The 21,008-nt window shown below is 57.1% G+C and overlaps 3 protein-coding genes across 5 annotated transcripts in view; 2 read left to right on the top strand and 1 right to left on the bottom strand.

The window, feature by feature from the left end:
* Positions 1-10,172, top strand: part of CSNK1G1 (casein kinase 1 gamma 1) — a 76,202-nt gene extending 66,030 nt beyond the window's left edge. Inside the window, exons 11-14 of one of the 2 annotated variants that reach the window (XM_039722823.1) lie at positions 456-563; positions 4,237-4,343; positions 6,466-6,489; positions 9,414-10,172. In XM_039722823.1, the coding sequence (XP_039578757.1) occupies positions 456-563; positions 4,237-4,343; positions 6,466-6,489; positions 9,414-9,468 (294 nt within the window). In that variant the 3' untranslated portion in view covers positions 9,469-10,172. The remainder of the gene's footprint in view (positions 1-455; positions 564-4,236; positions 4,344-6,465; positions 6,490-9,413) is intronic. The other variant, XM_039722824.1, reaches the window with a different exon arrangement.
* Positions 10,173-13,976: 3,804 nt separating this feature from the next.
* PPIB (peptidylprolyl isomerase B) lies at positions 13,977-15,910 on the top strand. The gene is made up of 5 exons (XM_039722825.1): positions 13,977-14,171; positions 14,582-14,695; positions 14,817-14,910; positions 15,297-15,481; positions 15,580-15,910. Exons 1-5 carry the CDS (start codon positions 14,016-14,018, stop codon positions 15,700-15,702), a joined length of 672 nt encoding a protein of 223 aa, XP_039578759.1. The 5' UTR covers positions 13,977-14,015; the 3' UTR covers positions 15,703-15,910.
* A 154-nt stretch (positions 15,911-16,064) lies between these two features.
* SNX22 (sorting nexin 22) lies at positions 16,065-20,905 on the bottom strand. Of its 2 annotated transcripts, none has more exons than XM_039722826.1 (6): positions 20,498-20,905; positions 17,171-17,254; positions 16,979-17,083; positions 16,777-16,871; positions 16,562-16,638; positions 16,065-16,444 (listed from the first exon to the last, which is right to left on the bottom strand). In XM_039722826.1, exons 1-6 carry the CDS (start codon positions 20,630-20,632, stop codon positions 16,311-16,313), a joined length of 630 nt encoding a protein of 209 aa, XP_039578760.1. In that variant the 5' UTR covers positions 20,633-20,905; the 3' UTR covers positions 16,065-16,310. The 2 variants fall into 2 exon arrangements, with proteins under 2 accessions (XP_039578760.1, XP_039578761.1); XM_039722827.1 differs by having other exon boundaries at positions 16,562-16,635.
* Positions 20,906-21,008: the final 103 nt, after the last annotated feature.

Here is a 21,008-nt window from a genome sequence, read left to right as displayed (position 1 = left end):
TGGAACTGCCTTTGGCTTTGGTTTATGTTGCAAATTTTAGTTTAAAAATATGTGTTTGAGGGACATTGAGCTTGTGAATCCCATCTTGCTGCCGTGCTAAGTGCTCTGGTGTATGTGGCCTGACAGACATAGTTAAATACTGTGAGTGTAATTGTGACCATGTTGAAATCCACGGAAGTGAAGCTGTTGTAAAGAAATTATTTCCAGAATAGATCTTTTCCTTTATACAGCAGCTGAAGGATGTGAAATCCACTCCCACAGTGGATCAGTGCAGCCACCATGGAAGTAAATAATGAGGTGCACTTGGTAAAGGGGAATTTTAGCCCAGCTACAAGTGTAAATGCCTTGCTTTCTGCAAAGAAACTAACTTACTAACCAATAGACCTTTATTCCTTCTCCTCGTTCACCTTTTGCCCTCCCTTCTGTTTCTTTCATGCTGCTGAACTCCTGAGCAGGCGTCATCGGATCGCCGCGGAGAGTGGGAGATCCAGCCGAGCCGGCAGACAAATACCTCGTACCTGACATCTCATTTGGCTGCAGATCGACACGGAGGATCAGTGCAGGTACCTCTTCCCTCTCTTGTGTGCAGCCCTTGTGCTAAACCCCCTGAATTCTCCTCAAATTGCAGAAATGTTGTGCTCAGGAGAGCAGTTTCACTGGCGCTGTCCCATATGTCATGCTCCAGGCATGGTTTGGGAGGGACCCAAGCTGTGATACCCAACACCATGGCTTTTACTGTTTCAACAAAAAAATTTTAGCTGTTTTGAACCCAAATTTGTTCAACTGAAGACAGAAAGGAGTGGCATTAGTAGATCTGTAGGTTTGTAAAGTACCCTCTACCCTATCTTGGAGATGCCCTAGGGCAGTACAGGCAGCTGAAATAGGATTTGTTGTACAGTCTCCATTAATATTGGGAAAAGAGTTGAGCTGTTCCACAGCAGACCACCAGTTTGAGGGCACAGTGGGCACAAGGTGGATCTCCAGAGGGTTGCACTGGAAGGAGATGAGCAGAGCACGTGCAACAGTGTTGGAGCTGGCACTACAGTGTTTGCAAATTCCTAAAAAAATCCTATTTGTGAAGCCCTACATGTCCTGGTTGTCACTCAGGCTCGCTGAGGGACCTTCTGGCACTGAGTGAGCCAGAGTGAGCTGGCTGGACAAGCTGGAGAGAAGGTGCAGGAGTCATCCAAGCAAACAAGAACTCTGCTATCACTTTGGCAGAGCTTTGCTGTGAAAGCTGGCTCTGCTGTCAGACACAGCACCCTGAACAATGGCTCTGGTGAAATGGGAATTAGTGCTCGGAGCAGGACAGAGCTGAGCCAAGGAGACAGGTAGTGCAGGATGTCCCTAAGAAAAATGCAGATTAGGTTGACATTTTTTTACTTATTCTTGATACTTAGTTGCATTTAATGTGATTTTGGCTTGATTAGCCTCGGTCCTCTTTTAATTTGAAGATATTTTACTGAGTAGCAGAAAAACAAAGATAAGGAGGACCTGATCAATGTGTAGCTCTGCTCTCAGATGTGAGCAGAGTAACCTGGAGAAGTGTCCAAGGACAGGCTGGGTGGAATTTGGAGCAACCTGTTCTAGTGGAGGGTGTCCCTGCCCACGTCAGGGGGTTGGATTGGATGGACTGTAAAGGTTCTTGCTGACACAAACCATTCTGTGATTGCACAACTTCAGCACTCAGTACAGAGTGGATGTTTTTATTCATATTATTCATATAATTCATATAACACTTTTTTAATGAGTGTCTCATTCCACAATAAAAGCAGCCTACAAGCAAGCCTACAAGTCCATCAAGTGAGCCCCTGCTCCCTCCTAGAAACCCAAAGCAAAATGGCTCTCCTTGTGTCATAGTTAGCTGCTTTTATGTGTTATGTTCTTCCCACAGCCTGAATTCTCTGGGCATTCTTGTGGGCAGGTGGGGAGAGGTCACTCACAGTCTGATCATGGAGGCTTCCTCTGCCCTGATGGGCTGCAAGAAGCCTCCCCAGGGACAGGGCTGCTAGCACAACATGTACAGCTCTTACAGGAATCTTTCAGCTCATGCGTAACATATGTTGAGACATAAATAAAAATCAGACTGGTGAGGGGAATGTTTCCTTGTGACAGCAGCACTGAAGCAGCCCTAGGAATCGGATGGGAAGAGTTGCCAACCTGAGCAGTTTACGAGCTCCTTGTGTCCCTGTAAGCACTAAAATTCTGCTTATCTGCAGTTGAGAACAGGAAATGTGCTCTGTGTGTCTGCTAAGCTGCAGAGAATTGTTCCTCAGCAGACGCCCCAGCTCATGCTGGACTTTGGCAGGTCAGCAGCTTCGAGTCCCCATTCCCTTTAAGGCTGAATTTGCCACATGAAAATGAAGTGGTGGCATGTGAAAAGCGAGGAGGAAAATCAAAGCCTTTTGTAACATGGGATTTAACAAGTAGCTGAACAAAGTGTGGGAAGAGCCCTGGGAACAATGCAATTAATGCCAGTGCTCTGCAGATCTGCAGGGGAAGCATGGGGGTCTGGAGAACCCGGGGCAGCCCAGGCATGGTAAGGGAAGGGGTGAAGACCAAGGAGTTGTCACTCAAGGAGAGCTCTGAGCACCATGTGAGCCAGGTTCTGACCTGTCCTGGCAGAGCCCAAGGGACCTTGTTGGTGGAAACAGCAGCTTCTTGTAGGACTGAAGTGTTCAAAATTAACATAATATGCAGACTTAGGGGACATCTGCTCCAAGGGCTTCATTCCCTTCATCCCTTGTGGTCATTTCATCCAGAGCCACCAGGAGTTCTGAGTACCACCCCTGCCCCCACCCTATGGGAAATGCCTCCTTTTACCTTTTTAAAAGGCTAAGAGGAGGATCAGAGTGGGGAAACCAGGCGTCCTGACAGCTCTGGAGCCAAGAGCAGCTCCCAGTTTTCACAGCAGGATGCAGGAGCCTGTGCTAACATCCAGGTGAAGCACGGAAGGGTTGGCCAAACTTCCCTCCCATGCAGGATGCTTTGGGGGTTGTCATAGTAATGAAGCAGTGATTAGTCATCCAGAAAATTATGTGGATGTCTTGGTTTGAAAGACGGGTATCTGCCAAGGAAGGCAGGAACCTCCCTTGGAACGGAAAATACAGCTCTCTTCCTTCTGAATTACTGTAACTTTGAAATGAAGGAATGGCGGGCAGAAGGGATGGAAAAGGCACTTCCTTTGCAAACCCCAGGGACAGCCAGTCCCCGTGCCTCTGCAGATGGTGAAATGAGCTGCAGCAGGAACCTCGGAGTGGCAGCTGGAATGGCAGAGGCCAGCATGCCCTGGGGTGGTGAACAAAATGTAGCAGAAACTCCACAGCCATAGCAGCACCTGGGGGTGTCACAGCAGGCACCAGTGCTGGGTTAAAGTGTGGTGAAAAAGCCTGAGGCAGCAGTAGAGCTGTGCCCTGTGGGAAGGGAGAGCAGTTCAGGGTCCCAGTTTTTCTTCTAAGGCACCTGAGTTGATGGTGGAGGGTCCTTTGCAGTGTGATCTGATGTTAAATAAGGTCCAGTCCTGTGGCTGCTCTTACAAGCAAAGGCTCACCCACAGTAAGGAAGAAGCACTACAGGGCTGGACTCCACAGTGGCAGTAACTCTATGGTTCAAAAATCTTGTGCTGCCTTTCCCAAGAGACAAGCCCTCAACTAAGAGAGTAGCCAGCTGCAAGCTTTCCCCTCACTGGCCACTTCTTTTGAACTGGATGGTTATCCTGTAATGGAAGAGCTTGAGTGAGCCATCATCTCAGGTGTGAGGCAAAAAGAGATGAGAGACTGTGTCAGTAGCTGTGGAGTGAGGACGTAATTCCCAAAATTGGCTGTGTAAGGAGTGAGATTTAAGGACTGAGGCTTCTCCCCACAGTCCTGTCAGGCAACAGGACTGAGCTGCTCACCTGTAAAAGTGTCAGGAGAAAACAATCAGCATGGTACAGCTCGTGTGTGTAGATAGGGCTGGCAGTCAGTGCTCACACCAGTGCCTGCACTCCCAGAGGAGCCTCTCGATGCCAAGTCATGTGCTGGGCACAGGAATGTGAGCAAGGGGCACACACACAGACCCCTGCCTGCTGCTCTGCCCTGGCTGCTGCAGCCTGGAGGCTCCAAGGCACCCACAAAACTCAGCAGCCTGCTGAGAGGGCGAAGAGGACAGGAGTAAATGGTTATTTGTCAGATTTCCCGTTCCCTCAGCAGCCCTTGCCAGGGAGCCTCGTGAACGGGGTGTTCCTTTGTGTTGCAGGTGGTGAGCTCAACCAACGGGGAGCTGAACGTGGACGACCCAACAGGAGCACACTCCAACGCACCCATCACAGCGCAGGCGGAGGTGGAGGTGGTGGAGGAAGCTAAGTACGTTTGCTTTACAACAGGCTTTCCACTGGTTGGTCATTATCCTTCTCCTGGGAAGCGAGTGGGGACATTTTTCTGTGGCAAAGTCCTCAGTGCTCGTGTCCCATGCCCTTTTCCTTGCTGCTTTTGTGCATGGTGCCTTCAGTGCTGCTGCTGCTGCTGCTTCTCTTTGACACTTGTCATGCCTGGAGAACATAAAACTCTTACTCAGAGCATGTACTGCCAGATAGACATTTCAGTAGCACAGATACCAAAATACCGGGAGCTGATCTCAGGAATCCCGGTGAGCAGCCCCCATTGCAGAGGGAGAACACGCTGTGCTTTCAAGGCTGAGAGTGTAGGAGTAGCTTGAGCATAGCTCAGCAAAGAGATCATTGGTCTGAGAGCTGTCACTTCATTTCTGCCTGTGAGGGGTGGGTGACAGGTATCCAGAACAGTCTGGAAGTAACTCTTGCAGGGATGGGTTGTTCTCCCTGGGAGTTCTCTTGGTCCAGCCCTGAGAGGAACCAGAAGCAGCTTGTGGAGGAGAAAGTGCTCCCTCTAAGCTGACCTCTCCTGTAGCTTGTGGTCAGGTGTGAAAACTGCTGTCAGAGCTGCTGCTTTGACCATTTTGGCTCCTGTCCTGTATCTGGCACCATCACGTCACCTTTTGCACCTTCTGAACTAAACCAGGACTGTCACTGCAGGGTCACCACAGAGTTCTGGCACAGGCCCAGGGCTGCCTTTGAACTGGTTGGTGCTGAGACATGGCCCTGCTGCCTGGTTATTGTTTGACTGGGTGATCCTGGTGCCCCTTGTCCCCCGTTGTTTGCCTCAGCCTTTGTGGACACTTCTGTACGAAGAGGAAAAGTGGCAGGTGTAAGGAGGGGTGTGTGGATGGAAAAGGTCCCTAGGTATGTGTCATCTGTGCTGGTTGTCCTGAAGGTCTTCTGCTCTCTGTTCCCCAATCCCTTGGGAATCCATGTGTGTGGGATCTTGCTCACTGGTAGCTGGCCTGGCCTTGATCCCAGCAGCCACAGACACACCTTCTCCTCCCAGCCCAAGAAGCCTCAGATTTGCTGCAGGCTCCTCATCAAGTTGGGAGGGTGGAGGAGATCTTGAGGAGCAACTTCCAGAGTGGGCAACATTCCTCTTAGATATGGATTGTGTGGCCAGCAGAGACCACCAGCTTGGCATCACGGGCTCTGAAGGGGGTCCCCCCGGGCGTGTGGCTCCTAGGATGGGGCAGATTGTCATCCTCAACAGTTCTGGTCCAACAACCCAGTGCAAGGAAGGACCAGGAACATCTCCAGCCCATGTTTGTGCAGCGAGGCCAGGTTCAGCCCCCACTCTGTGTACTAGGGAGATGTCAAGCCAGGTGGGAAGGAGCTGTGCCACCCAGGCCCTCTCCCACAGCATATGGAGCTGTCCTGTCTCTCTCCACCCCTTGTTTGTGTGCTCCCAGATTGGTTCTGGAGGTGCTGGGAAGCAGAGCATACACTGCTTTGCACTGACAGGTTTGGGGTCTCTTGTAATTCCCAAGCATAGATCACTTCATTCTGTTAGCCACAGGGAGGGCTTTGTCTTTCCTGACATCCCTGATCACACAAGAAGGGCAAAGGACTTTGGGATTCTGCTCTGCAGAAAAGGGTGCCAGAGAGAGCTGGCAGGAGCTGGAGCTGGGCTCTGTGTTTTGAGATGATGTGCAGTAGTGGGATGGGCCTTCCCTGGCACTCCACAGGCAGAGCTGTGCCAGTGCTTCTGCTTGGAGCCTGCTGGAGAAAAGCTCCAGATTCTGGCAGTGGGTGTCACTGGAGGGCAGGTCCCACGTCTAGATCCATCATCAGGCCCTTCTGGAGCTGCAGGGGACAAGAGCTGATGGTGGCCTGGAGTTCCTCTGTGACCCCAGACAAGAACCTGGGGGTCTGGTGCCTCCGTGGAAGGGGTGTTGTCAGAGCCTCGCCCTGGGAGAGGCGGCGAGGGCAGAGTGGTGTGAGTGTGGGGCGGGCGGCGGGCAGGCCTGGTGTGTGTCTGCCGCTCTGCACTGCATGTTTGCATGGCTGCAGTGACTCGCTTCCATCCCACCTCTGTGAACTAATCGCTCTTTCTTCCTTTCTGTGTTTTTTCTCTATACTCTCTGTAGCTGCCTGAAAATGCTCAACTTGTGGTGAGTCCCTCTCTCCAGTCCACATGCAAGGGGGAGCGGACCAGACTAGACTGGGGTTGGCAAAACCAAACCCACCAAACGCTAAAAAGGCACAAAGTCAAAGCCAACCCAGAGCTGTTTGATTTTAGGACCATTTGCAATATTGGGGAGGGCATGGGCTGTGTCTGACCGGCCACACTAGGCTGAGGGATTTGGCTGATCTCTGAATGGATGGATGCAAAATCAGATTTTAATCCTTTCCTATTTGGCTTTCCATCTCCCCCAAACGTTTACGTCTGTGAGCAGATGATGCCTGATGGAGTTGGGCAGAGTCAGGCCTAGGCTGGCTGAGCCTCTTGCAGGAATTCCTCACACAGACGGTTACAAAGGGAAAACCCTGCACTGAGTGTTGAGGAGAGGGGCCCGTCGCTTCCTTGGAAAATCTCCTCTTGGAGAAGCACAGGCCAGAGAGGATGGAAGGATAAGGCCAGGGAGTCCTCATTAGTGACAGAGCCCCTACTCAGAGAGGGTAGGTGGGAGGTGGCTCCTTTCCAGCCAGCTGAGGTGCAGGTGAATGGGCTTCTCCAGGAAAGAAGGGTTGGAAAGGTTGGGATTAGCAGTGGTCCAAGCCCAGTTTGGAACTTTATCAGAGCTTTGAAGTGTCCCAGTCTTAGTCTCAGGTTGTCCCAGGAGGTGCCCCTTGGGGAAACCACGTACCCAGTAAGTGAAGGGCCAAGCAGACAGTCAGATGAGTTTGTAGGTTCCAGGGTGGGCTGATAGGTGGAAATCATCACAGAGTGAGGGGACCAAGCCCGTGTGTGGCGAGGAATGTCCTTGTTGGATGGGAGACTGACTCTGCCCTGCTCTCCATAGGCATTGCCTCCAATACCTCTGGCATCTCTGGCTTCTCTGTATGTCGTAGTCTGGGGCTGTTCTCTTGGGCATCATCTGCATGCAGAGAGATCATGTTCTGTAATTGTCAGCCTGCCTTATCCTTTTATTTTGGTGTTTTGCCTCTGCCTGTCTGAACTGCCAGGACTTCCTTTCCTGAACCCTACCCTGGACCTCTGAGTAAGAGCCTAAAAAGACAGTCACAAGGAAAACCAGCCAGAAGTCAGTCAGCTCCCTTTGTGCCCAAGGAGTCGAGTGCTGCTCAGCCCCTTCTTCCCTTACCCACTGCATGCAAAACCATCACTCATGCATCCTCCATCCTCTCCCTGTGACGTCCCCTTACTCACCATCGCACAAGCCATGAAGGAAGGTGGCTACTGTGGGAGAAATACTGCAACAGGCTAAAGCAGGAGATGGTGGCAGATGGCCCGGGACAACAGAATGCCAGAGCAGTCCTGGGGTGGGGGTTCCAGCCTGGGATGGGGGTGCTGAGGTGGCAGACAAACACCTCGGGGTGGGCGGGCAGCAATGGAGGCATCACTTGCCCGGCAAGGACAAGGGTTTTGCATTTCTCCTCATCCCACTGCCAAACTGGGCCTTTTCAGGAGCCTAGAGACAAATCATGGACATCAGTCCGTGCAGTGGGAGAGGTCCCTCCTCTTGAGGGGCTGTGGGAGCTCTCCATGTCACAGGGAGAGTTGTTGGTTCTCCCAAGCAGTCGATCTGTGCTGGCAGGCTCAGCTCATGGCAGGTTGTGCTCACACATTGCTTTTGCACCCCAGAGTGAAGCTTGTGCCCCCAGGGACAAGTATCTGGGTGAGAGTTCCTCCAGCTCTGAGAGGACAGGGGTGTAAAGCTGACACTCCATGAAGGACCCAGTGAAAAATAGTTTGGAGAAGATGTTGGAGTGGTTTGGAATGTTTTTAGCCTACAACAGATGGTTGTAGGAAAAAACAGTCTTTGCATCCTCATGTTTGCCTGCCAGAGCTCAGGGAGCACTTGAACAACACTCTGAGGCACATGGTTGGATTCTTGGGGCTGTCCTGTGCAGAGCCAGGAGTTGGACTCAATGATCCTTGTGGGTCCCTTCCAACTCAGCATCTTCTAAGACTCGGTGGTCTGCTCTGGTTGCTTATCCTTCCAGCAGCCTGCCAGAGCAGTCTTCCAGCATCACCCAGGCTTCTCCAGGGACAGCTGTCCCAGCAGACGGAGAAAGACACATAGCTTGGGAGGACTCACACAGATGTGCAGAGCATTCCTGACAGCGGGCTGAGGGTAGAAAGGTAGATACATGTTCAAGGCCAAGGAGTTGTGCAGGAAGCCAGGAGGAGTTTAGGATCTGGACTGCTCCCAGTGCATCCCACAGGGAACCCACCGCTCCTCACGGTTCAGCTGCGTTGGGTGTTCCTCTCCCCACCTCAGCCTCCACTCTCCATCCTTCTTGCTTCCCCTAATCCCGTGCACCACCCTCACATCGGATGGGGGAGGAAGCAGGGGTTCTGCATCCCAGCACTGAGTGGTTGATCCAAGGTGGAAGCTCTGGTTATCGTGAAAGGTTCAGTAAAGAAACCTGGTCCCTGAGCCGAGGTCTCTTTGGAACTTGTTTTGTTAGTGAGCAGTAGTGAAAACCGTGTGTCTTGTGGCTGGGAAAAGCAGCCAGAGCTCACCTTCCCAGTCCAGTTCCTCTGGGCTGGGACAGAGGGAGTGGAGCACCTGGGTCCCTGTTTCACTGCTTTCCCAGATGGCTCCTTGCGTTCCAGTGGAACCTGGGAGGGAGAAGCCTGGCTGGCACCCTGGGGCCTGGCAGTGAGACACCCCAGCCGGGGTCTGGCATCTGTGGCTTCTCTGGTCTCCAGTCCAGGCTGGTGGTGCCATCCACCCACCAGCACCTGCCCCCCGTCCTGGCAGCTTGGTGGGGCCCAGGCCGGGCGGGCAGAGATGCTGTTGCATGAGGACAAGTGGGGGGATGGCAGGGACATCGTGGGGACATTGCGGGGACATCACAGGCTGCCAGGCACGGCGCTGACTCTCCCTCCTTGTCCTTTGTGCCCCAGGTGCTGCTGCTTCTTTAAGAGGAAAAGGAAGAAGACGGCTCAGCGTCACAAGTGACCGGTGCCTCCTGGGCCTTGCAGGAACCACCACACCTGCAGCTCCTGCCCTGTCTTACTGGAAGGGGCTTCTCTTTAGGAGGGAGGAGGAGGAGGAGGCATAGGAGGAAGAGAGAAAAACGAAAACAAAAAAAAAAAAAACCCAAGTGACATTTTAAACCAAAAAGAGAAGAAAACGTTCCAAAACAAACCACTCTGGGGTGGATCTGCTGAATGGTCTCCCTCATTCACTCCAAGCCTGAAGCTCCTTTTGGGACCAGGACTGTGGCTGGCTCAGGTCTTGGTCGCCCTGGGAGGGGGGCTGGCTGGCTGACCCTCCTTCCCATTGTTTACGGTGAAGGCATCGTTGACGCAAACCTGAGGACTGTGCTTAGTTCCTGCTCACTTTCCTCCCCTCCCTCCCCTGCACTCTGCTCCTCTGTCCTCCTCCCTCCTTAATTAAGTGAAGAAATTCCATAGGCTCGATTGGCTGTGGAGAGGGCAGGAGGATGCAGGGCAGGCAGGAGAGTTGCTAGGAGAAGGGCCTGACTGCTGCGGCAGGAAGAGACAGGTTCTCTCTGTGGCTCCTTGGGAACAGTTACACTGTAATGTGCAAGCTGTGAGAAATTTGCAATCTACTGTTCCAGTTAGGGTTTTTTTTCCCCCGGCTCCCTTGACACCTCCCTCCTGTGGCAGTAACAGAGCAGTGTGGATTGTTTTAAAGAAGCTGACGTCGTTGCACTTTTTATTATTTTTAGCATTTACAGATGCACATTGTATCTGTGGATCTCTGCGTGGCCACGCCAGCGCAGGCAGACATCCAGCGGGGAGGATGGTGGGGTGCACGGAAATGCCCTTCAGTGGGGATGTCCACAACCCTCGTGCCAGTCTGGGGCTCCTGACGCCCACCTTGGGCCAGGCGCTGAGGAAAGCATACTTGAATTTCCAATCACCCTTCCTAGCTGCCAGTGAATGTCCTTTCCATGGTTTCCTACAGCGTGCCTGACCCAGCTGGCCGGGAGAGGCGAGGCTGATGCCAGCACGGGCCGGAGGGAGCGGCCTGGCCTTTGCCAAGCCAGAGAAATTTGTGCTGGTTTAAGAGGTAGATCAGGATTGAGGTTCCTGAGAAACAGCCATTTCCTGAAGTGTGGGCGTTTCTCAGTGTGGGTAGCCAGGCAGCCTTCCCAAATCCCTCCTTGGGCTGGTTGGGAACCTTCTGCAAGAAGCTGTTAGTGGGAGGAAAGCATCCCCAGCAGGGGAGAGGATAATTCATGCCTTAACACTGATCCCATCTCCCGGTGGTCAGATAGGTTTGACTGGAATCGCCTTCACGTCCTCTCTGTGAGCATGGGGCAGTGCAAGTTTGCCTGCACCATCCCACCCCTGCAGCAGCCACAGTTCTCCTGCACCACTTTGAGCCAAACCAATAGCAAGGAAAGGGCTTGGGGTGCTTTGCACACCCAGAAAAAAAACACTGAAATCTTGCATCCAGCTGCAGTGTTTCCCAAACTGGAGGAGATGAGGCTGCCAGGGGTTACTGGAGAGGTGGCAGGGCTGTGGGAGAACTCGAGCAGCTTTGGGGAGGTTATGAGTAGGTTTGTTGGACTTTGTTTTTCCATGTGTGACACCAGATCAGGCTGGAATAGTTCAGTTGCCATAAACTTGGGCCTGGCTTACCCAAAAATCATGGAGAGCTTGAAGAGAGGAAAGGGAGAGACTAGATCTCATTATTGTTTATTTGAGTTAATGCTAAGCTGTGTAGCTTGGCATTCACAGAGCAGCATTGCCAGGAGGTTCAGTTTCCCTGGCTGGGTAGGAGCAGGCTTAGAGGGCAGGAGATCAGTGTGGGCAGCAAGCTCTGGGCTTGCTCCTCATGCATTCCTGAGCCAGGTGGAAAAGCCTCCCTCCTGGCCAGGATCCCCGCGGGGATCTCCACCATCCTGTGCTGCCTTCTCTCCATGCCTTACCCCAGTGAGCGCGATGGAGGAGCCCTGGGTTCACGCATGCCCTCCTTCCTTCCCCTCAGCAAAGCGCTTTCCTCCAGCCAGGCCCTGGGCCGGGGTGGGAACGGGGCAGGACGGGCACCACACACGTGCCAGGTGTGCGGCCCTGTCCCCTCCTGCCGCAGGGAGGACACGGCCACGTCCCACCTTTCTCTTCTCCTCCGCTGCCCGCGGTTCCCAGAAGCAGCGTCCGTGGCACAGGCACTCCTCTCTCTGCTGTAGGAAACCATGGTTTGGCATCTTGGGAGGGTGCCCAGGGGCACAGGCGCTCCCCGGGGAGCTGCCCTGCCCGCTGCCGACAGAGCTGGCCCTGAGACACTTCCGTTGCTGCCCTCCCAAGCCCCACTAAGTGCCTGTCACCAGAACTCGATTCCTTCTGCATCTCCTGCCGTGTTTGGTCATTCCTCGCTGCCTCCACTCAAGGAGCAGCTTGTAGTTGCAGCATATGTAAGTGTTTGCAGGGTGAGGGAGGGCGGGGGGGAAAGGGGCCATCTCAACAGGTTTTGTTCCTAAATGTTTTTGGTTTCTTTCGTTTCGTTGTTTTTTGGGGGGTTTTTTGGTTTGTTTTTTTTTAAGTGAATGTATTTGATCGTTTAGAAAACTTTCCTGACCTTGTTTTTAAGTGGGTTGGTCTGAAAGCTGTTTCATGGTGACCCACTACAGCTTCTCTCCGGAGATACGGTGTTCTTTTAATCCTACAATGATGTGTTTGTAGGGGAGGACTGTCCCCCCCACGGCATGCTGGTAATGCTCACTTGTACCAAGCCCTCTTGCACTATAATCGTACGTTGGACTCTTCAAAAAAAAAAAAAAAAAAAAAAGGGGAAAAGGGGGGGGGGGGTTTTTAAAAAAAAAAAATTTAAAAAAAAAAAAAAAAAAAAAAAAGGGCAAAGATGTGGGGTGGCTTTTTAACAAAAAAAAATTTAAAAAAAGAAAAAAAAAAGAAAATAAAGCAGGTTACCAGCAAGTCCTGTGCTTGAGGGAACCGCTGTCCCTGGGGAGCTCGGAGGTGGCAAGGAGAGGCAGCCAGACTGAGCCAGCCATGCTGTGGAAGGACGTAGGGCATTAACCTGGGCCATCCCTCCTGTCCGTGCCGGGAGCGTCGGCAGCCAGGAGGCCCCAGGCAGGGGAGGGCTCCTGGGGGCTCCCGGTGCCCCTGGCGCGGCTCTCGGCCCTCCAACGTTGCGATGCAGTCTTCTGAGGTATCAAGTGAGATGATTTTTTTTTTTTTTCAATAAAACATTGCACTGCTGCATTGTTCTCCATGAATAGAAGTATTTATTACCTCAGCCTGACCACGGCACTTGTGTTTTGTCTTCCTTTGGCTCTTGTGTCACCCTCTGCTCCCCTTGGAGGGGACAGTGCACGGGTGGGACCTTGTGGGAGCTTCCCAACACTTCATGCTCTACAGCCATGGGTGGTTCAGCCCTATGGAGCTGAAAACACCACCAGACAACGTGGTACTGATTTCCCTTCTCCCTGGGTGCACACATTCCCACTTCAGCCCTCCTGGAATGCAGGATGCCTCGTCCCTGAGGCAGAAGGGACCACAGGGAGAGGGACACTGGGACCTGCCCCTTGGCAAGGCTGTGGGATAAAAACTGAAGGAAGGAGTGAGAGAAGCCCTAATTCCTGTTAAATACCAGGAGAGGCCAGGCTGGAAGCACGCAGGACTTTCTGTGGTGTTGCAGATGCCTGTGTTCAGCTCAGCACCATCTCTGAAGGTGTCACTGCCCATGGCAGGGGTTAGACTTGTAAAGGTCCCTTCGAACCCAAACCGGTCTGTGACTGAAAGTCCTGCAGTTAGTTGAACTCGTGGGAATTAGGTTTTCATCAGGTCTGGGTCAGTGTCAATCTCAGAGGAGGAGATGTGGGTTCCAAGGGTCAGGGAGGGAATTTTTGAGGTTCACCTCCTTGTCAGAGTGCACGCATCCCCTGACAAATTTTTGGGAGCAGGAAATGAAACCTCATGCTAAAAACGATACATTTAAGGCTGGGGAGTAGGGGTAAAAATGTCACAGGAGCGATCGCAGTGTGGAGCAGGCTCCAGGCATGGGAACACTGGTGCAGGTGTCTGTGCGCGGGCACAGCTGCCCTCAGGTGCTTTGGCTCGGGGGCCTTCATCGCGACCGCTCACACACTGACCGCAGCCATGCAGCTCGCGGCCACCGAGCGGCCACGGGCTTCGGGCGCTCGATGTCCCCCTGCGCCGGGGCCGCGGCTGCTGCTACCGGGGACACGGCGGGGACAAAGCGGGGACACCGCGGGGACACGGCGGGACAGGCCGCCCCAGCAGCCCGGCCCGCCGCAGCCCCGCCCCCCGCCCGCGCCCATTGGCCACCGCCACCCTTTGTCCCGCCCCCCTCCCCCCTCCTCCCCCTCAGTGACCAATCACCGCGGCGTTCCGGCCATGATTGACAGCGCGGCGGCCGCCCTGCGAGGGGCAACGTGGCATACGCCCGAGCTCCGCCCGGCCGGAAGGTGCTACCGTCCCCCCCCCTGTGGGACCCTGTTGGTCGCGCCCAGGCGGGCGGAGCGGGCGGGCGCGCGGCGCGGGCGGTACCGGATGCCGGCGGCGCGGCGGGCGCTGTGGCCGGGCTGCGAGCGGCGCAGGATGAAGGTGCTGGTGGCGGCGGCGGCGCTGGGCGCGGCCCTCCTGCTCCTGCTGCCCGCGGCCTCCCGCGCCGACGAGCGCAAGAAGGGACCCAAGGTCACCGCCAAGGTCGGGAAGGGCCGAGGCGGGGCCGGCGGGGGGCGATGGGGAAAGACTCCGAGCGGGGGGAGCCCGTGTGGGAGCCCTGGAGAGGGGAGCCGGGGTGAGGGGCCATGGATGGGCTGGGACTGAGGGAGGGTGGGGGAGCCGTGAGGAGGGAGGGTCAGTGCGGGGCTCTGGGGCCTGGGCCCAGCTCGGCCCAGCTCGGGGGCTGCCCGGGCGCTGGGCTGAAGCCTGGGCTGGGGCAGCGGTGAGGCTGCGGGGGATGCAGCCGGGGCTGTGGGGCACCATCCTCACCGGGTGAGGCTTTGGGCCTGGTTGGAGGTGGTGAGTTGGGCTTTAGGGGTGGGTTGGCGCAAAAGGGAGCCCAGGGTGAGTCTGGCTGCCCTGATCCCCCCTAACCTTGCTCCATCCCCAAGGTGTTCTTCGACCTGCGGATCGGTGAGGAGGATGCCGGCCGTGTCGTCATCGGGCTCTTCGGCAAGACGGTGCCCAAGACGGTGGAGAACTTCATGGCCCTGGCCACCGGAGAGGTGAGGGGCCCGTGGCACCCTGGGCCTCGCCGGCCCCTGCTCGGTGCCCTGGGGCAGCGCTGGGGCCGCAGGCTCTGGTCTGTCCCTTCCCTCACTCCATGTTCTCCCTCCACACCCCCAGAAAGGATTTGGCTTCAAGGGCAGCAAGTTCCACCGTGTGATCAAGGACTTCATGATCCAGGGAGGAGACTTCACCCGCGGCGACGGCACCGGAGGTAACTTGGCAGATCCAAGCCACTGTCTTGGAGTGAGACAGCAGCCACAATTCCAGCCTCTGCAGGGCTGTCCCTGGGACCAGGGCTGGAGCTTGGTGGGCATGGAGCTCACCAAGCCGTGGCCAGAAGCAGAGCTGAGTGCTGGCTGACTGGGGTGCTGGGAGCCTCCTGCTCCGCTCCCTTGGCGTGACACCCCTGCCCAGCCCCTGGGGTGCTCCCAGCTCCCTGCAGCAGCCCATCTCTCATGTGTCCTGTGGCATCAGTGCTAGTCCCTGCCCTGGAATTGCTCATTCCCCCACCCACCTCATGCTGGAGCTACCAGCACCATCACCCCTACCACGACACATTCCATGAAGCCACTGCGGCCTTTTTGTCCCCACCTTTAGGAAAGAGCATCTACGGGGAGCGTTTCCCTGACGAGAACTTCAAGCTGAAGCACTACGGGCCAGGCTGGGTGAGCATGGCCAACGCTGGCAAGGACACCAACGGCTCCCAGTTCTTCATCACCACCGTGAAGACGCCGTGGCTGGACGGGAAGCACGTGGTGTTCGGCAAAGTGCTGGAGGGAATGGTGAGGGAGGGCAGGGGGAAAGGGAAGGGGGTGCTCTGGGCAGGGCTTGGCTGAGCTGGCTCTGCCCCGTGCCCCGCTCTCACACTGTACCCCACCAGGACGTGGTGAGGAAGGTGGAGGGCACAAAGACAGACAGCCGGGACAAGCCCCTCAAGGACGTCACCATCGTCGACTGTGGCACCATCGAGGTGGAGAAGCCGTTTGCCATCGCCAAAGAGTGACGGGACCAGGCCCTGCCGGGCTGGGAGGGGCTGGGGGACAGGGCTGCCAGGCTTCCCCTGCCCTGGGACCACCGGCTCCTGCTGGGTCCCAGTGCCCAGCCCCTGGCCCTGCTGCCTCCAGCCACTGGGACAGGGCACAGGCTGCTCTTCCATCACTTTTGTAAGAAGCACATGCACCAATAAATGTGACCAATGTGTTTTTTAAAAAGCTGCCTCTCTCCTGCCTTCCGAGGGGTGCAGATCCCTCACCCAGATGCACCCCTCAACCTTCCAGCCCCCCTTCCAACCTTCCTTTGCTATCATCTCATCCAGCTGGGAGCAGTGCCACAGTTGGCCCTGGGTTTGCTTTGCAGAATTCCACAGCACAGCGCTTTTCCAGTCAGTCAAATCCAGGAGATTTATTGCACCAAAGCCTGGATGCAGAGAGGTTTTCCAGCACCATCCAGCATCCAAAGGCTCGTACTGCAAGCCCAAAACAGCAGGGGGGGAGGCAGAGCTCCTGCTCTGCCAACAAAGGCACTTTTCATGGTGGTGAGAGAGCACTTCCCAACATCCCTTTGGCTTCTCCCAGCAGGGAGGAGTGAGTTTCACCACAAGGATCCTTCCTCTCACCACTGCATCCCTGGCTGCTGGGTGGAACTCATCATTCCAGAGGCTCGGGGTGCTGCCAGGCCGGGGACGCAGCTCAGGGGGAGGTAGAGGCCCTGCAGGACCCCGCTGAGGACGGTGTTGGGGAGCAGCTCTGCGAGGAAATGGGGGTGCTGTAACAGCTGGTTCCCTCCTGGGCCCCGCTGAAGGAGAAGCACCTTTGTAGGGCCCAGAAGAGGCTCTTGGAGGTTTTGGAGGCCCTGCTCCTTACCAGCGCCGCGTGGCCGCACGTAGGGATCCGAGCGGAAGCCGACGATGGGGCGCTGGGACGGCAGGAGTCTGGTGCTGCTGTGGAAAAGGGGACATCACTCCTCAGCCTGTCCCCACCATCCCAGCCCCAGCTACTCAGGGTGCCTAACACGGGGCAGGGGGAAAGTCCCGGTGCCATGTGGGATACCCCTGGTGCCAGCAGAATCATCTACTCACGGGGGGCTGCTGGCCTTGGGGCTCTGCTGGCACCGCCGCACCTTCAGGAAGTCCAGGATGTCCTGGGGCAGCTCCTCGTTGTGGTACAGCACGCCCTGCAATGCTCCAGGGGTGTCAGCACCCCAAAACCCCCCTCCCAAACCCATCACCATGTGTTGCTCACCCCTAAAAACCCACCCTGAACCTGCCGTACACTCCTCACCTGCAGGTAGAGCTCCAGGCCCTGCCGGCGCTGCTCCAGCGCTTTGGGCATCCAGTTGGGGACATGGCGTGGGGGGAAGTCGGGGACCTTACAGGTCTTCTTGATCTGAGGAAGGGTGTTGGGGTGTCAGGGCAGGGCAGAGAGGATGAGGGCAGGGCCCCGTGTGCCCTCCTGCAGAGCTGGGGGTCTCACCCGCTTGTGCAGTGCCTGGAACTCGCTGTAGCGCTTGGTCACCGTGTGCCGCCGGCCATTGCACAGCACCTCCACCCGGAACACCTGCAGGGGACAGACAGCGAGTGCTCCCCATCGGCCCCAGCCTCACCATCCTCGCTCTGTCCTCATCACCCTCACCATCCCTCATCAGCTCCAGCCTCATCATCTTCACCATCCCTCATCATTCTCACCATTCTAACCAGCCCCAGCCTCAGCACCCTTACTGTAGCCATGATATTTTATGGAAAATCCTTTCCTAGGATTTTTCCCATCCTGAGGAGCTGAGAGCCTCAGGAAAGAAATGTAAACAATAACTGTGTGCTGCTGTGGAATGCCACAGGTGCATCTTCCATTGGTCCGTGTGGATTGTTTTCAATTAGTGACCAATCACAGCCACCTGTGCCGAGGCTGTGAGCAGTCACAGGATTTTGTTATGCATTTTATTCTATTCTATTCTTGTTCTTTGTAGCCTTCTGATCCTTCCCCTCTCTCTGCTCCTTTAGTATAGTTTTAATGTAGTATTTTAATATAATATATAACATAATAGATCAGCCTTCTGAGAAAAATGGAGTCAAGGCTCGTGCCCCCACACTTGGAGCATTCACCGCAACACTTTACCATCCTCATCACCCTCACCACACTCATCAGCCTCCCAGAGGAGGTGGGAGCTGCTAACTCACACACCTGTGGAGAGCACTTGGGACACTCCACCCCCACCTCTCTAGGACAGACAGAGACCCCCAATCTCCAGGGCAGACCCCCAACACCCCCATGGCCAGTGGGGCACCACAGGACCCCCAAAGCAGATGGGACACAATTCTCCCCTCCCAAGGGGAGCACAGCGAGGTGTGACATCCCAACCCCCACCAAAGCCCCCCAGTTGGGACCCCGGGGCTGGCAGGGACCCCAACAGCTTGGGGTGTGCAGGGAGACCAGGAAGGGACACTTGGGGACCTCAAACCAATGGGACAGAGGTAGACAACCCTTTTTCCCCAGGGCAGGTAAGCCCCCCTACCTAGGGATGGTCATGGATCTCCACCCTCCTGCGGAAGACAGGAGAAGCCCTTCTCTCCCCACACAGCCAGGGGTCCCTCCCCACTCCACTCCCCAGGGCCAGTGGGGATCCCCCAGGCCAGGGACAGCCCTGCTTTCAAGGGTGGGCCCCTGCAGACACACAGGCATCTCCATCCCACAGGGGACCCCCCAGGCAAGGCAGAAGGGCAGAGGACCCACCTCAGACCCACCTCAGGAAGGAATCCTGTGGGGACCTCTGCCCAGCACCCCTGGGCCAGGGACCCCCATCCCCTCCCCTTCAAGGGCTTTGTGTCCCCCTTCCCAGAAAGGGAGCCATGAGGACAGCTGGGGACCTCTCCTCAGGGCACAGAGTCTCCTCTGCCCCTCTCTCCTCCTGCCTCCTCACTCACTGGAGAGTTGGGACCCTGGGAGGAGGTCAGGGATGCTGGGAGCCCCCCAGGCACTTGGAGCATGTAGGGACACCCTGGTGGGCACATTAAGATCCCCACACCCTCCACCCTCCAGGGCAAGCAGGCACCCTCACACCCAGGGCAGAGGGGGCACCCAGAGACAGACAGGGACCCACCCCAGTGCCAGGGGACATTGCATCCTTGCCATCCCAGGTGGAGTCTGACAAGGGGACCCCGCAGGGGCACTTAGATCCTGCACCCCAGGGGGAAGGACACATCCCCATCCTGGGTGCACAGGGATATGACAGGGACCCCATGGGAACAGAGGAGACACCCTCACCAGTGCTGCCCCTTCCCACCCCTTCCAGGGGCACAGGATCACTGCCTGTCCCTCCCTCTCGCCCCAGCAGGGATCCTCTGGACGAAGGCAGGGACAGCCACTCCTGGGCATTTGGGGACACTGCGGGGAGGGGGGACACTTCGGGACATCCCAGCCCCAGGGCAGATGTGGGACACACATCCCTGGGGCAGATGGGGGTACCCAGGGATAGACAGGGACCCCGGAACCCTCTGGGGTCAGAGGGGACTCCCAGGGTAGAGGAACAGCCCCAGAGGGCAGCCCCTGGGCTACCCCGGGGACAAGTGGGGCTCCCCAGTTACACCTGGGGACCCTCAGTCCCTGACGCACATGGAGACACCCTCCCGGGCAGGTGGGGACCTGCGGGAGCCACAAGAACCCCAGAACAGGACCCCGGGGCAGGCAGGAAGAGCCTCCAACCCCTGGGGCAAGTTGGACACCCCTGGGATGTGGCGACCCATGGGGACAAGGCAGGACCTGCACCCCCAGGGCGAGAGGGGGCTGAGGGACAGACACACTCCCGACTTCCAGGGCAGAAGGTGCCCCCGGCAGGGACCCAGGGCAGGCACAGACCCCGGGGCAGGTGGGCACCACCCAGGGGTACTTGAGGACCTCCAACCCTTGAGGCTGGGACACTTCAGGGTCGCCTGGGGGGGCGAGGAGACCTCCAGTCCCAGGGCAGGTGGGGCAGCCCGGGGAAGGAAGGAACCCCCAGCCATGGGGGCTACAGGGACCTCTCCCCCTTTCACAGGTAAAGGGTCTGTGCTCCCCCCAGCTGGGACCCTCCAGGGACAGGCCTCAATAATCTCATGTCCCCCATCCCCTCCCTCAAGGGCAAAGGGTCCCCATGGGCAGCGACCCCAGTGGGGGTCCCCGCCTGGAGCCCCCGGGTCAGGATCCCCTGGGGCTGCCGGGGGCTCTCCCGGGGCTGTTTGGGCTCCTCCAAGCCCAGGGCCAGGGACACCGCGGGCAGAGGGCAGTGCTGGGGACGAACGGGACACGGCGGAGGTGGGACATGAGAGCCCCCCAGCCCTGGGTTAGGGTGGAAGCAGCGCCGGGCAGGGAGAGAGCCCTGGGCAGAGGGGGAAACCTCCAAACCCCGCAGGCTCCGGGGACAGCGGCAGGCGGGATCCCGCACCCCCGGGAGCAGAGACACCCCAAGAGCAGGGACAGCCCCGGGACAGAGCCACCCCAAGAGCAGCCACAGCCCCAAGAGCAGCCAGGGCCCCTTTCAAGGCACAGGGTCCGTGTCTGCCACCGGCAGGGACGGCTCAGGGACACGCACGACCTCCCCTCCCAGGGCACCTGGAAGACTCCAGAGACAAATCCCGCCGGGAGTTGTCACAGGCTGACACCCCACAGGGAACCTGGGGGCCTCGAGTCCTGGGGCAGCTGGGACCCCCCAGAGCAGGGACCCCTGGGGAAAGGCGGGGGACACTTGGGGACAAGCGGCGACCTCGAGTTCCCGGGGCAGAAGGGCAGTTCCCGCTCACCCCCTCACGCCCTCCCGGGCCCGTCCCTCACCGTGTGCGGCCGCTCGGCGCTGCCCGCCGCCGGGGGCTCCGCCGCGGGGATGCAGACGGCGATCACGGCCCGGGGCGCGCCGGGACGCGCCGGGAGCGGGAGCGGGGCCGGGCCGGGACCGCCCCGGGAGCCCATGGCGGTCACGGCCCCGGGATGAGCCCGGAGCCGCTCGGCGGAGCCGCCGCGGAGCCGCTTTACAAGGATAAGGGGAAAGGAAAGAGGGAAGTCCGCCCAAGCTGCCTTTTTTCGAGCGGGTATCGGTTTTGATAAAACGCACACGCGAGGCTGCGAAGGGGGGAAGGGGCAGGTCTCCCCCCCGGAGCACCACAGCCCCACGGAGCTCTGGGAACGCCAGTCCCAGCGCTGTGGGATTGCTCAGATCCTAAAAACGGCTCCCACGGGAGGAAAGGCACAGAGCCAAAGCCTAATCGAGAGCGGGGACAGGTGGCCAGAGCAGCGTCCAAGGTCACCCCGGCCCCGTCACAACACGGGGGAGGCTCCGCTGCTGCCC

Source organism: Passer montanus, unplaced genomic scaffold (genome assembly GCF_014805655.1).
Source record: "Passer montanus isolate IOZ18808 unplaced genomic scaffold, ASM1480565v1 scaffold5, whole genome shotgun sequence".
Lineage (NCBI taxonomy): Eukaryota > Metazoa > Chordata > Aves > Passeriformes > Passeridae > Passer > Passer montanus.
This window is presented reverse-complemented; position numbering and strand designations above follow the sequence as displayed.

Bases quoted from the DNA above. Each gene is read 5' to 3' on its own strand.
- PPIB (XM_039722825.1), top strand. From the start codon at position 14,016: ATGCCGGCGGCGCGGCGGGCGCTGTGGCCGGGCTGCGAGCGGCGCAGG. The intron at 14,696-14,816 runs GTGAGGGGCCCG...CCACACCCCCAG, and splicing joins TGGCCCTGGCCACCGGAGAG to AAAGGATTTGGCTTCAAGGG. The intron at 15,482-15,579 runs GTGAGGGAGGGC...GTACCCCACCAG, and splicing joins GCAAAGTGCTGGAGGGAATG to GACGTGGTGAGGAAGGTGGA.
- SNX22 (XM_039722826.1), bottom strand. From the start codon at position 20,632: ATGGGCTCCCGGGGCGGTCCCGGCCCGGCCCCGCTCCCGCTCCCGGCG. The intron at 16,639-16,776 runs GTGAGTAGATGA...CCTTTTCCACAG, and splicing joins CCCAAGGCCAGCAGCCCCCC to CAGCACCAGACTCCTGCCGT. The intron at 16,445-16,561 runs GTAAGGAGCAGG...ATTTCCTCGCAG, and splicing joins CGTGCGGCCACGCGGCGCTG to AGCTGCTCCCCAACACCGTC.